This window comes from Nicotiana tabacum, chromosome 4 (assembly GCF_000715075.1).
Source record: "Nicotiana tabacum cultivar K326 chromosome 4, ASM71507v2, whole genome shotgun sequence".
In the NCBI taxonomy this organism is placed as follows: Eukaryota; Viridiplantae; Streptophyta; class Magnoliopsida; order Solanales; family Solanaceae; genus Nicotiana; species Nicotiana tabacum.
In genome coordinates, this window is record NC_134083.1 from 76,598,270 (window position 1) to 76,613,156 (window position 14,887).

Below are 14,887 nucleotides of genomic sequence, written 5' to 3' on the forward strand. Positions count from 1 at the left end.
GGGCCCCCGGGACCCCGTCCGAATATACCAACAAGTCCCAAAATATGGATCTACTTGAGGCAAAAATCACATAAAACAACATTAATTCTACATATCGCAAGCCAATTCAATCCTATGAAATTATGAACTCCCGAATTCCAAAACTAATGCCGATTCATACCAAAACAACTCCGATTAATCTCAAATTTTACTCACAAGTCATAAATGACATAACGGGCCTATTCCAACTTTCGGAATCAAAATCCGACCCCGATATCAATAAAGTCAACTCTCGATCAACCTTCCAAACCTTCAACTTTTCAACTTTCGCCAATTCACGCAGAAACGGCCTACGGACCTCCAAATCAATATTCGGACACACTCCTAAATCTAAAACTGCCATACGGAGCTATTGGAACCGTCAAAACTCCATTCCGGAGTCGTCTACATAAAAGTCAAACTACAGTCAACTCTTTCAACTTAAAGTTCCAACCTAGGGACTATGTGTCCTATTTCACTCTGAAACTAAAACTAAATATCCCGGCAAGTCCCATAATCATAATATAACATATAGAAAGCAATAAATAGGGAATTGAGGCTAAAATATTTAAAACAACTGGCCAAATCGTTACACATGATGAATCTAAGTCATAACTTAGTAGGGGTAATTTTCTTCAAACCCTCTCATGGTATGCCAAAGTGTATGATAACACTCGTGATTATGTACTGGAACATGCTCCTCAAAATAATCAAATGACTTCTCCAATGATTCAGAAATATATTATTACTGCATGTAAGATAGAAACAACTAAATTTATCATTGAGGAACTAAATGGTGATTACTTCACCTTGCTAGTTGATGAATCTTTTGATACGTCTGATCCACGCCCAATCCACACTCAATAGAGAGTGAAAACGGTCGTTGGAAGAATAGTACCCAACAATAGTTGGAGTCGATTTTCACAGGGAGTTAAATATGGGTGTTTGGGTGTACACTTGATGAACAGAGATGAAATAGCTCAATTACACTTCCAAACAAATGATTTTTTTTTCTACTTTTAAGAATTAACACTAGCAATGATTAACTAAAGGGAAGAGATTAGAAGACTAATAATTGTTTTTGTTGTTTTTATAAAATGGGTAAAAGGACTAGGGATGTAACCTTCACCTAGGTGTTAGCCTAATGGGTAAATTACGTTAATGTTTGTTTTAGTGGTCGAGGTGTATTATAACTCTCAACTCTAAATTACTCACTCAATACTTCTTGGTTATAGAGTGATTTTGCCCAAATTGGCTTTCTCAAGCCCAATTGGGTATCAATTCAAATAGTTGATATGAGCTCAAGTCGGGTTTTCTCTATCTCTAGTACAAACCCTTTAATTAGGCTGGCCAAAACCTCAACTAGTTCAATTTATTATCAGCCAAGTTTTTCTAGACTAATTCCCTCTTTTTCAAGTAAGAACCAAGTCAAAAAGGCATGAATCAATATTTGCAACCAGTAATTCTAGAAATAATTCATGAACAAGACTAAATAATAAATACTCAATTATAAACAAGCATTAGATTAATTACTCATAAGGTTTACACTCTAGGGTTGAGTCACAACCCTAGAAAAAATCTAGCTACTCATAATAGACATAGAAGAAAATAAAGAAGAAGACCTAATTAAAGCCATAATAGAAGATTAAATTGATAAAACTAATGTGTTTTCGCTCAAAATGGTCACAAATTACCAAAAGTAGTAAACTATAATGGCTACAACACAAAAACATATAAAACTTACCCTAAAACGTATTTCTCGTCTATTTATAGTGGCCCAAAATTACCTCACAAAAATGTCCTTCGGGAGGTTCTGCGATCGTACAATTCTATGTGTAGTCTGCACTTTTCCTGGTTTTGCAAGTGGAGATTTTCTACAGCCGCACAATTTGGTCTGTTGCTGCACTTCAGTTTCTGCGGCTACACTTTTCCTTCTGCGGCTGTACTTTTGTCAAGGCTTCATACTTGGTTATTTTGTACACTCTCTGAACTTTTTGAATTTTTGCCAGTACGATCATGTTTTGCGGCTGCACAAATTGTGTGCGGTCCGCACTTTTCCAATCACCCACTAAGCTTCAGATCTGCGGCCGCAGAGGTAATTCTACGGTCCGCACTTTTGGCTTGCAGCACTCCTTTTTACCTTATGGGCCGGAACACTCCTTTTTGAGTTAGATTTCTTCGTTGAGGTCCAATTCTCTAACATTCCTGTAATTTGCACAATTTTATTAGTTTGGGAATAAAAACTAACACTTTCGGACTAAAAGTAAAGCAAGGAGGTACTAATAAATGGTTAAAATCCATACTTATCAACGTCACGCAAGGAGAAAATGGCTATTGTCTTACGGTATGTTGATAGAATGGGATTTGTGATGGAGAGATTTATTAATGTTGTTCATGTTCAAAATACTAGTGCTTTATCTCTGGAGAATGCAATTGTTAATATACTTGCTCAATACTTCGTAAGTCTCTCATATGTGCGTGGACAATGTTACAATGGGGTAAGCAATATGCAAGGTAATATTAACGGTCTTAAAATATTAATTAAGTGAGAGAGTAGATCAACTCATCACATTCATTGTTTTGCTCATCAACTTACTCTTGTTGCGGTTTCTAAGAAATATTTTCAAGTGGGAGAACTTGTAGTATTGGTTTCAAATATTTTGAATATATTGGGATCTTCTTTTAAGCGTATGGATGAATTTCGAGAATCTCAAAAAGAAAGAATTCAAGAGGCATTAGATATGGGCGAGCTTACAACCAGTAGGGACTTGAATCAAGAACTTGGTCTTTCAAGAGCATGTAATACTTGTTGTGGATCTCACTTTAAATTTTAATAATTTTATTCTGATGTTCGGCTATATTTTTGATGTTCTTGAATTGTTTATTTTTTATGCACATTCTACAGATGAAAGAGCCAAGGCAATGGGATATCTTAGGGCTTGTCAAACATTTGAGGATGCATTCATATTGCATTTGATGAAAGATATTTTAGCAATCACAAATGAGCTCAATAAATGCTTACAAAAAAAATGAGAAAGACATTGCGTATCAAATATGCATTTTGGGGGAAAATCTCTTATTGGTAAGATATTTGCATTTTGTATCAAATATGATATTTTTATACCTCACTTTGATGAGCCATATGTTAGTTCTTTAAGATCAAGCCATAAACTTGCTGATTGTATATTCTCACTTCATTATCGGATTGAAGTATTTTGCAAAATTAGTGATTGAAAAATTCAATAACTTAATGAACATTTTGACGAAGTGACGGCTTATTTGCTTCATGGAATTGCTTGTTTGAATCCAATTAACTCATTTTCAAGTTTTGATATCAGGAAAATAATGAGAATGATTGAGTTATATCCCGATGACTTTGATGAATTTAGTATGGATGCTCTTGAAAATCAGCTTGCAAGTTATATTATTGATGTTCGTGATATTGATGAAAGATTCTCCGACCTACATGGGCTTTGTAATCTTTCAAAAAGATTTAGTTCAGACAAAAAAACATTCAAATTATCCTTTTGTATTTCGCTTAGCGAAACTTACTTTGCTTCTGCCAGTTGCTATTGTATCCGTTGAAAGAACTTTTTCGGCGATAAAATTTATCAAGAATGACTTACGAAGTCGAATGAATGATGAATTCTTTAGCGATTGTTTGGTGCCTTATGTAGAAAAAAATGTGTTTGATAGAATTTCTAATGATGCTATTATTAAAATATTTCAAGATATGAAACTTCGTCGAGTATAGTTGTAATAATGTACCTAGTTGTTTTTTGTGATCTCACTAGATCCTTGTAACTAACACATGACTTATTTTTTATTCTCTTTTGAAAGTCTTGTTACTATGATCTGTTTATCTTAACACTATCTTTGTGCTGAGAACTTCTCTTTCTATTAATGAAATTTGTTGCCATCTATTTATTTATTTTTGGTTGGCTTCATTGTATATTTAATTTTTAAAATTTTTGAATCCCCTTCGCAAAATTTTCTGCCTCCGCCAGTGGCAATGACCAGAGCAAAATCTAGGAATAAGGATAAGTCTCCCTCAGGCGAAGAAGATTGCACTAGTTAGTTTTATGTAAAAGTGACAAACATTACTGCACACAACTCACAAGTGACCCAATATTATATGAGTAGAATGGTAAGAAGTACAGCCAAACCCCCTAAATTGGTGTAATGAACAATTTGTCTAACACATTACTACTTTTTTTACCTTTTTCTATTTTGTTAATAATAATAGTACGACTGAACTTTCAAAATGTATATAGCATGTGTCCCTTCTGTTACATTCCATCAACAAAAACCCTTGGGGTCGGTTAGTTCACGAGTTATATATGGGAATCAATGATTGTTTATGCGGCGATAAAAAATTTAAGAATTATTATATTGTTTATGCGGCGATAAAAATTGGGAGTTTTACGCAAATAGTCGGCGATATTAATTGTTTATTTTTTATAGTCATATACATAGATTACACAATGATTATATACAATTATACACATGTAATACATATATTATACATTCAACGGCTATTTTTAATTTAAGTGGTAAGGTAAGCGGCTATTTGGGTTAATTCTTCTAAAAATTTTAAGAATTATTATATGTAATTAATTGTGAAAAATTTGTTATATTTAATTTGCTTACTTTAAAAAATCGGTCATCCAATAGCACTGCTGTATTTGAGACTAATTTTAGATCTTATTCTGATTTGTATGCAGAAAGACCAACTTTTGATAATGCATCCAATGAATACTTCAACTGGGTTTTAATACTCTTTGCGACCTCTCACTTTAATTTCTAGAAGACACTACTAGAAAACTGTCAAATTTCGTCCAAGAAATTCCGACCGACATTGGTCGGAAAAAAATACCGACCAAAATCGGTCTGAAACAAAGTAAAATAGTCGAAAAAATTATAAATAAGAATATCGACCGATATCGGTCGGTTTATGTGGTCCCACAAAAAAAATTAAATTTCCCACCACTTTCGGTAGGAATACGGTCAATCTTTGACCACAGACTGGTCAGACATGCATATTATCTACAAAAATAATGATTAACTAAAAGAATCATAGAATACCGACCGATGTCGGTCGGAATTTTTAATTTAATTTTTTTCCGCCCTACGTCAATGTAACGATCCGATCGGTCGTTTTGAGTTCTAGCGCGTCGTTCGACGGTTTAAGGCCTTGAGTAGTTTCACTTCAGGTATTATGACTTGTACATATGATCAGAATTGAATTTCGGAAAATCCGGAGTCGATTTAGAAAGAAATTCTCATTTCGGAAGCTTTAAGTTGGAAGAATTTACTAAGGTGTTATTTTCAGTAAACGACCTCGGAATCGGGATTTGAAGATTCCAACAGGTTCGTATTGATAATTTTGGACTTGGGCGTATGTCCGGATCAGGTTTTGGATGACCCAGGAGAGTTTCGGCGACTATTGTGGAAAGTTGTCATTTTGGAAGGATTTCATAAATTTGGGTTGAAGTGCTTTTCAATGTTATCGATGTCCGATTGGGATTTCGAGCCTGGGAATAGCTCCGCATGATGATTCTGGACTTGGGGGTGTATCTGGAAGTGGATATTGGAGGTCCGTAAGTCATTTCGGGGTCATTTGGCGAAAAATAGAAATTTGAAGGTTTTTGAAAAGTTTGACCGGGAGTGAACTTTTTGATATCGGGATCGGATTCCGATTTCGGAAGTTGGAGTAGGTCCGTAATGTCAATTATGACTTGTGTTCAAATTTTGAAGTCAATCGGACGTGATTTGATAGGTTTCGACATCGAATGTAGAAGTTTTAAGTTCTAAAGTTCATTAAGCTTGAATTGGGGTGCGATTCATGATTTTGCTGATATTTGATGTGATTTGAGGCCTCGAGCAGGTCCGTGTTAGATTATGAGACTGGTTGGTGTGATTGGACGGGGTCTCGGGAAACTCGGGTGTGTTTCGGGGTGGTTTCGGATCAATTTGAGCTGTTTTGGAACTACTGTTGCTGGTATCTGGTTTCCTTCTTCGCGAACGCGAAGGGAGTCCCGCGTTCGCGAAGAGGAACTTTGAGGCTGCTGGTATTTGGTCTTCACGAATGCGAGGCAGTGGACGCGAACGCGAGGCAGTAGTTGGGCAAGCCTTCGCAAACACGGCCAAGGCGACGCGAACGCGAGGGGTCTGGGCAGCTGGCCTTTACGAACGCGATCAGAGTGTCGCGAACGCGAAGAGAGAATTCCGGGCATGAGGTTGTTGAGCCTCGAGAACGCGAGGGATGTGCCGCATTCGCGAAGAAGGGTCTCCTGGGCAGTGAGGTTTTTAAAAGACGGAATTTGGCCATTTTTCTCCATTTTTTATTTGGTTGGACGATTTTTAGAGCTCTTAGAAGGGAGATTTTCGTCATCTATGTCAAGGTAAGTGATTCCCACCTATTATACTAGTGCGTCGCATAAGGTGTAGCATTAAGCATCGCATTAGTATAAAGTTTCATCATACACCACGAACTTAACCTGTTGCCTGCACACGGAAGAGAAACCCATGAAGAATAAAATAAAATAAATTCCTGAATTAGCACCAAAACCTATTTTGAACTCTATTAATTGCCAATCCCCGGCAACGACGCCAAAATTTAACGAGGGCAAAACACAACACGAAATTGATGCTCGCTAGCGAAAGATAGTATAGTTTAATTAACGTCTCCACATGGATTGTATTTAAATAATGCTCTAGTAATTTCTGATTTAATTGCTACTCAGGACAATCAAAACTTAATTTGGATTGATTACGAACTACGATTAACTACTAAAGTAAAGCAATTGACAATTGACTGCAAAGAATTAGAGATTAGCAGAGTTGGTTTCTTCTCAATGTGAGGAATAAGGGTTTGACAAGATAGGTGCAAGATAACTATTTGGGATATAACTCTAGTTTAATTCACTCTAATGTTCTAATGATTCTCACGAAGTCACTCGATAATTAGTTCGAACGTGTAGTCAAGACTCCTCTCTCAATTAAATCTTCAAGGTGAACTAATATAAGCACTTTGAAAATATACAAGTATGCGTTAATGGATTAGTCTTTAGGAAAACGTCATCGAATATTCTCCTAACTTGATTTAATCAACAATTTAGCAAGCTCTTTCGATTACTTAAGAGAATCAATGAAGTAAATCAAACAAAATAATGCAACGATAATCACCCAAATATTCCTCTTTCGATTAAATAAACTGGTGAATAAAGGTTCGAAAATTCAAAACTCCATAGACGAATTCAAACAAGAACTAGGGTTAAAATCTGCAAATATTTATCAAAAGATCATATCTGTCAAACCCTAAGGTAAACTACTCCATAATCATGGAGGAAGTCATCACAAATATAATTAAAGAATAAGGAAGCATCAATCTAACGTTACAATCCAGACTCCCGTATTGAATTGATGAAAATATGATGAAATCCTGAGTCTTGTAGCCTCCAATGCTCTCCCAAAGATTCCAAGGTCAAAAGTCCCTTAAAATGCGTTTCCAGTGTATTTATACCAAGTAGGAACAAACCCGGACGAAACTACCTTTTTGAGCCGAAGTGGAAAAACCTGCAAACTTTTTACACTTCATGCGTCGCACAATGCTATGCAGGGTGTATCGCATTAGTGGAACTTTCTCGGTTGTAAACTCTCTGAACTTAGATTTTCTGATAAAATTTTATACTAATGCATCACACTATATCACGTGCTATGCGTAGAACTAGTATATTTTTTCGTCAGACCCAAAAACACCATGTCTCTGAACTTCTCGGGCCAATGAAAGCAATATCAATTATTATCAATTGCAAAGATATATCATGCGCAAATCATGCCGAGGTCATACGGCCTGATCCAATATAAATATTTAAACTGTGTACTGCCGAGGGTCAAACGACGCGAACCATATATGCATCTATCTGCTATCAAGGCGTTCAGCCCTCTCCACAATAGAGAAAATACATTAAACAACCAATTCAAGATTTTTTAAAGGGACAAATATTCCAAGAATTTCAAATTCTCATTTTGACGGTCAAATAAATAAAGTTTAACCTTTTTACAATTCCTTTATCGAGTTTCTAAATGTGTTAAACCATTAAATTAACAAGTAGGGCGCAAACATCGCAAGTACAATATGATATGGGTCCTAGACTACCCGGACATAAGCATAATAGTAGCTACGCACGGACTCTCGTCACCTCGTGCTTACGTAACCCCCACAAATAGAAACACATAATAATTTGATTCACCTATGAGGTTAATTTCCTCTTACAAGGTTAGAAATGAGACTTACCTCGCTCCGAAATTTCATAACCGGCTCCAAAGCCTTTCCAACAACTCAAACCAATGCCCATCGCTCCAAAACTAGTCAATAAAGGTGCAAATCCATAAATATATATTCTAATACTCATAATAATTCAATTTACGACAAACTTCCAACTCTGCTCAAAAAGTCGATAAAAATCACCCTCTGGCCCACGTGCCCGGATTCCGAAAATTTTCGAAGATAAAGTTTACCCATAACACCATGAACTCAAATATATAATTTATTCCAAATTCCATGTCCAATTTCTTGGTCAAAATCCAAAAATACCAATTTCTAGGTTTTTCTACAAAAATATAAATGACGAAAATAAATTTGGAAAGTTTCTATTAACAAAAGAATTGTTTACTTACTTCACGTTATTGAGTTTACAGTCGTTCTATATAATACATGCTTAATTATAATATCAGTATTTTATTGTTAGCCCTTAGTAAGTGTCGGAATCGACCCCTCGTCACTACTTCTTTGAGGTTAGGTGGGATACTTACTGGGTACGCGTTGATTTACGTACTCATACTACACTTGCTGCACATTATTTGTGGGGACTTAGGGGAGCTGCATTCTATACTACGATCCACAACCAGCAGAGTCTCTTTCAGAGTATTTATATTTCTCTTGTCCAAATTTGTATTTCGGACAAATGTTGTATTTTATTTTACATTCCTAGTTGAGGCTCATGCACTTGTGACACCGGGTTTTGGGGTGATTATGGGTTGTCCTGTATTGAAATTGTTAAAAATATTATTATTTACTCTCTAAATTCCATCTTTTACTATTAAATTGAAGGAAATATGATTTCAAAAAAATTTAAATGAGAATCAAATTATATGGCTTACCAGACAGCGGTGTCTAGCGCCATCATGACCTGTAATAGATTTTGGATCGTGACAACATGGTATCAGAGCACTAGGTTCACTTAGGTCTCACGAGTCATGAGCGAGTCTAGTAGAGTCTCGCGAATCGGTACGGAGACGTCTGTACTTATCTTCGAGAGGCTACCGGACTGTTAGGAGCACTTCCCTTCTTGATTCCTCACCGTGCGATTTAATTTCTTTGAGGATTATGCCTTCATTTCCTTTCTTATTCAATCTTATGCGATGTGAAGCACTTGTTATAAATTTGGAATCGAGGAATCTTAATGGTACTGCAGATGTAGTGCAGGATGTTTCTCCATGCGTATTTGATTAGGCTATTGCCGTCGCCTTGCGGAAGGCCATTCTGTCGTTGCAACTCAGTATCAGTATTACCTAAGGTTTGAGATTTGGCATTGATTGTTATGAAGATTTGTGCATTGCTATCACACAGTGTTTGAGTAATGGTAGGATACTTGTCTATGTGTAGGGGCAGTGAATGATTTGAAAGAAGGTTTTTCTCAATGCATGATTCAAGGGTTCAGTGTTTTATTTCCAACGGAGGAAAGGCAATCGGACTAAGAATGTTCAGGTTTGGGTTGATGGAGTAACGAGACTTGGTAGTTTCGAGCGTGGTGGGATTTTCATTTGTGATGTGGTGTCGTCGTCCTTGTTGAATGTGTTAAGTTCGCCGGTGTTATGGTCTTCTTCAATTCGCCTTTGGGGCAGGGTATTGTGAAATCGGGCCAGGGAAAGCGGCTGTCAGAGATCACGGTGTGCATTAGTTTAGGATCGAATCAGTGTTCTTAGTGTTGATGGATCGAGAAGGATGATCTTCGGAGAGGTTTAAAGTTGGTAGCGATCTATTGGTTCATGTGCTACAGAGACGGATTTTGATTTAAGGCAACATCTGTGCAGCGGAAGATGAGGAAAGAAATGTGGGAGGTGTCTTGTCGCGATTAAGTTTCTAAAAAGCCAAGTGTGAGAAGCAGAAGTCGAGTAGTTGCTTAAAGGAGAGGGTTTGACCAAAGTGGGAGAGTGGCAGAGTAGCATATGGATTCTGTGGTAGGGTAGCTACACACATTACGAAAAGTTTAGAGTGATTTGGAACTCATGGTGGACAGTGACTAAGTCTACAAACTTAATTTGGAATATTAGCTGCTATACGGAGAAGGGTTGGATACAGCGGAAATGAGTTGTATGGTATGAAGAAGGATATAACATGACTTTGGATTGGAATGTATTGTCGTATCTTTAGTTGATGTCCATGAGGAGTGAACTAACTTGTACAGCTGGTAAACGAGCACGGGCTGAGGATGGTTTATTGGTTTTGTGGTAATTGTACTCGGTGCAGCATTGCCGGAAGATGTCGGCATGGAATTTCCATAGGTGAGTTATTTCCAGTGAGAAGGTTAACTATTGCGTGGTGTTGATGAAGTTTCTACGAAGAATTTTACTAGCTATTCGGTAGGAGGTCGAATATGTAAATGTGGCTAGTGATTCAGAGCGTTCATGAAATGGTTAACAAGAAGATTTCGAGGAATTTGGCGGGTCGGTTGTGCGAGGTCATGTCAGTAAGGAAGAAGGGATCTTGGTAGGTTCCAGAGTCATGTAAAGGTAGCTTCAAGCTTAAGTGGGAGAGCCCCACCGCCTACGATTGGATTGCATGGTTGTCTACTTGTGAGGTTTCTAGTTATAGGCATATTGGTGGGTTGTTACAACTAAGGAAAGAGAACATCAGTGGTGATTTGAGCCAAGGATTTGAGGAATGTGTGCTACAATTGGCCTTATCGATTCATGTTCAGGCTTTGGGAAGACTCAGAGTTTATACTTCATGTAGATGTGATGTACAAGAAAAGGAATTCAGCCGGTTGCTTCTTTGAGAGGGTGTTCATGTGCTAGCAGGGCCTTGGAGTTTGATCATAATTGGGAACAAGTCAGAGTGGGTGACTCTCAACAATGGTTCTAGTGGGTTCAAAAATTCAAAGTGTGGTGCCTAAGGATTTCAAGCCAGTAGTATGGTTAAGTATTGAGCTTTTGCAGTGGATTATGAAAAGTAACTTGGAGTGTTCTACGTTATCTTCGGTCTGGGTGTGGCATTGGAGGAATGGGAGAAAATAAATTCGGATTCATAGAGGGATTTTCAGAATGGGTGTACCAGTTGAAGATGTGAATATGTGCATAAGGAGGGTATAAGATGGTTCGTGGGTTTTGGAGACAACGTGGTCTCGTGAAATAAAGTCACTCATGATGAGTGCGAATTTCTGTTCATGATATTTTGAATGGAGCTATTATTATTTCTATGGCAAGTCCCGAGTAAATTAGAAGAAGTGGCTCGGTTGGTAATGGTTGAATCAGCACGGTTATGGCAGTGACCAGTTTCTCCAGCATGAATTTATACATGTGGATTGTGGTTATACACTTGGGCTTGAGAGCCACCACAACTTGGTTGATTTGGGAGGTATTCGATTCGTATGGCTTTGTTGTGTAGAGGGATTTTCGGAAGAGTTATTGCAGTTTAGATTATGACATGAGGTTGTATTTTCTGCGGTTTGGGAATTTAGTTACGTGTTACATTGGTTCTTCTGAAATGAGCTAAGTAAAAGTTTTCTATATGATGAAGTGTTTATCCTATTAGTAGGTAAGGGGTTATTATGGAATTATGGTACTGTCACGTATTGACATGTTAGGTGCAGTGAGTGGCATGGGGAATTGGAAGCTGAGGATCAAGGTTGCGGTTCGGTGTTGACAAGAATGTCACGAGCTCGGATGATCAGGGAAGAATTCAGATGGTTAGAATCAGCTGGTATTGTCTTTAGCGTCACCTGAGATCGGTGTTCTGTGTAAGAAGCTTTATGTACTGATTTGCGGCTTCTTAATTTGCTTTACCACATTAGTGTGGCTAGTGGTATGGATGTGCAGACTTGTTACCTGGTGCGGAAGGTCGTGGGACCGTATCCCACATGAATATTGTATAAGTGTAACATGTAGTCACTTGATTGATTAAATATTGAAACCAAGTATGGCGATTTTGGTACTATCGCTAATGTGAGAGTTTAGGCCTGAAAGGAGCTCTATTCGGTTGATTGTGAATTGTGGAAATTTGTTTCGGATTCGATGGTTGTTCTTGTGTGTCATGGGACAAAGGTCATTGTGGATCCTTGAGAGGGTATTTGCCCAAGCATAATATGATCAGAATCGGTTTGGGGTTTGTTGATGGGTCCAAATGTAGATGTGTACTCTACACCAGCTGGCTGTGTTATTCAGCATAGCATTCCTTTTGGAGGAGTATTCGGGTGTTGGATGTTATTTTTGTCGTCAGCTACTTCATGTAATACTCTATTGTATCGTGTGGGTTGTGAGATAGCTTGATTATTTGTACAATGTGTTGAGGTCCCGCGTAGCATTGGTGTTATGTGAGCAGGATGGCTCTCTAGATGTAGATCATATATTGCACCTTAGTTGTGCTTGAGTTTTATAGCGTATGATGCTACCCGTCTCCCCAGGATTTGTATTATGCACTTGGCGTACATATGGTTGATATTCGAGCATTTCGTGAGTATGAGCGTTACGACTCGAGGTATATTTTCTTTTGATTATTATATGTGGATCGAGTGGCACACCGCCATGGGTACGTTGTTTGGATTAGGTGGCACGCCGCCACGGGTTTCATGGTTTGATCGGGTTGCACGCCGCAACAGTGTGATGTTGAGTACAGTTCCCTATACCTATTCTTGTGTGTTTTGCTTCTCATTTTCTGAGGAAGGTTCATAACATCTTTTCAGTTGTTTAATTAGTCACGTGGGTTGAGTAGTTCTTTCCGGAGTTTATTTTTCCTTCTGTATCACATGCGAGTTTGTGGATTATTGGCACATGGTGGCATCATATAAGACCTTTGGTAGTGTTTGTGGTGGCTTATTGCCGGAACAACTTATACTGGGTGAGACGAGATTATTGGACCTGGGATCAGTGCGATCGGATTATATGAGGCATATTAAAAAGCAAATATCGTTATTAGGTACATAATGGGGTAATGGTCTTTGTTAGGAGGAAGGACTCAATGATTTGTCGACTCGGAAGTTGGTTATGAATTTCTACACATCCTTTCTGTTGTGGCAGTATTGCGAGAGTTGAAACGGGACTTATATGCTTCGTGAGGTGCGTGTGGGCATCAGATTCGTGGGATTTCGACTACCATTGTTAGAGGATGTTATTATGGTCATGTGAGTTAAACGGTGCATGGTATGAATTCAGTAAAGGTATGCAATCATGTATTGGTGCATCATGTAGTGATGGATACGGTGTTAGTATGTTGGAAACAGACCTGGTAGAGGATTTCAGATGTTAGAATTTGGCTCTAAGGCTTATTTGACTAGATAAAAGGGAGGATTTTCAGGTTTGCTCGAGCTAATATGCTCAAATGGGTTGTGGTAGCACGGGTAGGTGCACGAGTTATTAAACGATGATTTCGGATAACTCCAGGGCAGTTCTTAGCACGTTCGAGGGCGAACGTATGTTTAAGTGGGAGAGAATGTAACGACCCGATCGGTCATTTTGAGCTCTAGTGCATCGTTTGGCGGTTTGAGGCCTTGGGTAGTTTCACTTCAGGTATTATGACTTGTACGTGTGGTCGGAATTGAATTTCGGGAAATCCGGAGTTGATTTAGAAAGAAAATTCTCATTTTGGAAGCTTTAAGTTGGAAAAATTTACTAAGGTGTGAATTTGAGTAAACGACCTCGAAATCAGGATTTGAAGGTTCCAACAGGTTCGTATGATGATTTTGGATTTGGGCGTATGTCCGGATCGGGTTTTGGATGACCCAGGAGCGTTTCAGCGCCTATTATGGAAATTGACATTTTGGAAGGATTTCATAAATTTGGGTTAAAGTGAATTTCAATGTTATCGATGTCCGATTGGGATTCCGATCATGGGAATAGCTCTGTATGGTGATCCTGGACTTTGGGGCGCGTCCAGAAGTGGATATTGGAGGTCCGCAGGTCGTTTCAGGGTCATTTGGCGAAAAATGGAAATATGAAGGTTTTTGAAAAGTTTGACAGGGAGTGGACTTTTTGATATCGGGGCCGGATTCTGATTATGGAAGTTGGAGTAGGTCTGTAATGTCAATTATGACTTGTGTCCAAAATTTGAGGTCAATAGGACGTTATTTGATAGGTTTCAGAATCGAATGTGGAAGCTTGAAATTATAAAGTTCATTAAGCTTGAATTGAAGTGCGATTCATGATTTTGGTGATGTTTGATGTGATTTGAGGCCTCGAGCAGGTCCATGTTATGTTATGGGACTGGTTGGTGTGATTGGACGGGGTCCTGGGGACCTCGGGTGTGTTTCGGGGTTGTTTCGAATCAATTTGAGCTTTTTTGGAACTGTTGTTGCTGGTATCTGGTTTCCTTCTTCGCGAACGCGAAGGGAGTCCCGCGTTCGCGAAGAGGAACTTTGAGGCTGCTGGGATTTGGCCTTCGCGAACGCGAGGCAGTGGACGTGAATGCGAACGCGAGGCAGTAGCTGGGCAAGCCTTCGCGAATGCGGCCAAGGTGACGTGAACGCGAAGAAGAAAGGGGACGATGGGCCTAAGGCCATTTGGCCTACGCGAACGCGTAGAAGGGAACGCTAACGCGAACGCGAACGCGAACGCGAACGCGAACGCGAGGGGTCTAGGCAGTTGGCCTTTG

At 38.6% G+C, this 14,887-nt stretch overlaps 1 protein-coding gene across 1 annotated transcript; it reads left to right on the forward strand.

Moving 5' to 3' along the window:
• Positions 1 to 2,345: 2,345 nt before the first annotated feature.
• LOC142179993 (uncharacterized) lies at positions 2,346 to 3,603 on the forward strand. The gene is made up of 2 exons (XM_075250909.1): positions 2,346 to 2,532; positions 3,287 to 3,603. The coding sequence occupies exons 1-2, from the start codon at positions 2,346 to 2,348 to the stop codon at positions 3,601 to 3,603; spliced, it is 504 nt and encodes a 167-aa protein (XP_075107010.1).
• Positions 3,604 to 14,887: the final 11,284 nt, after the last annotated feature.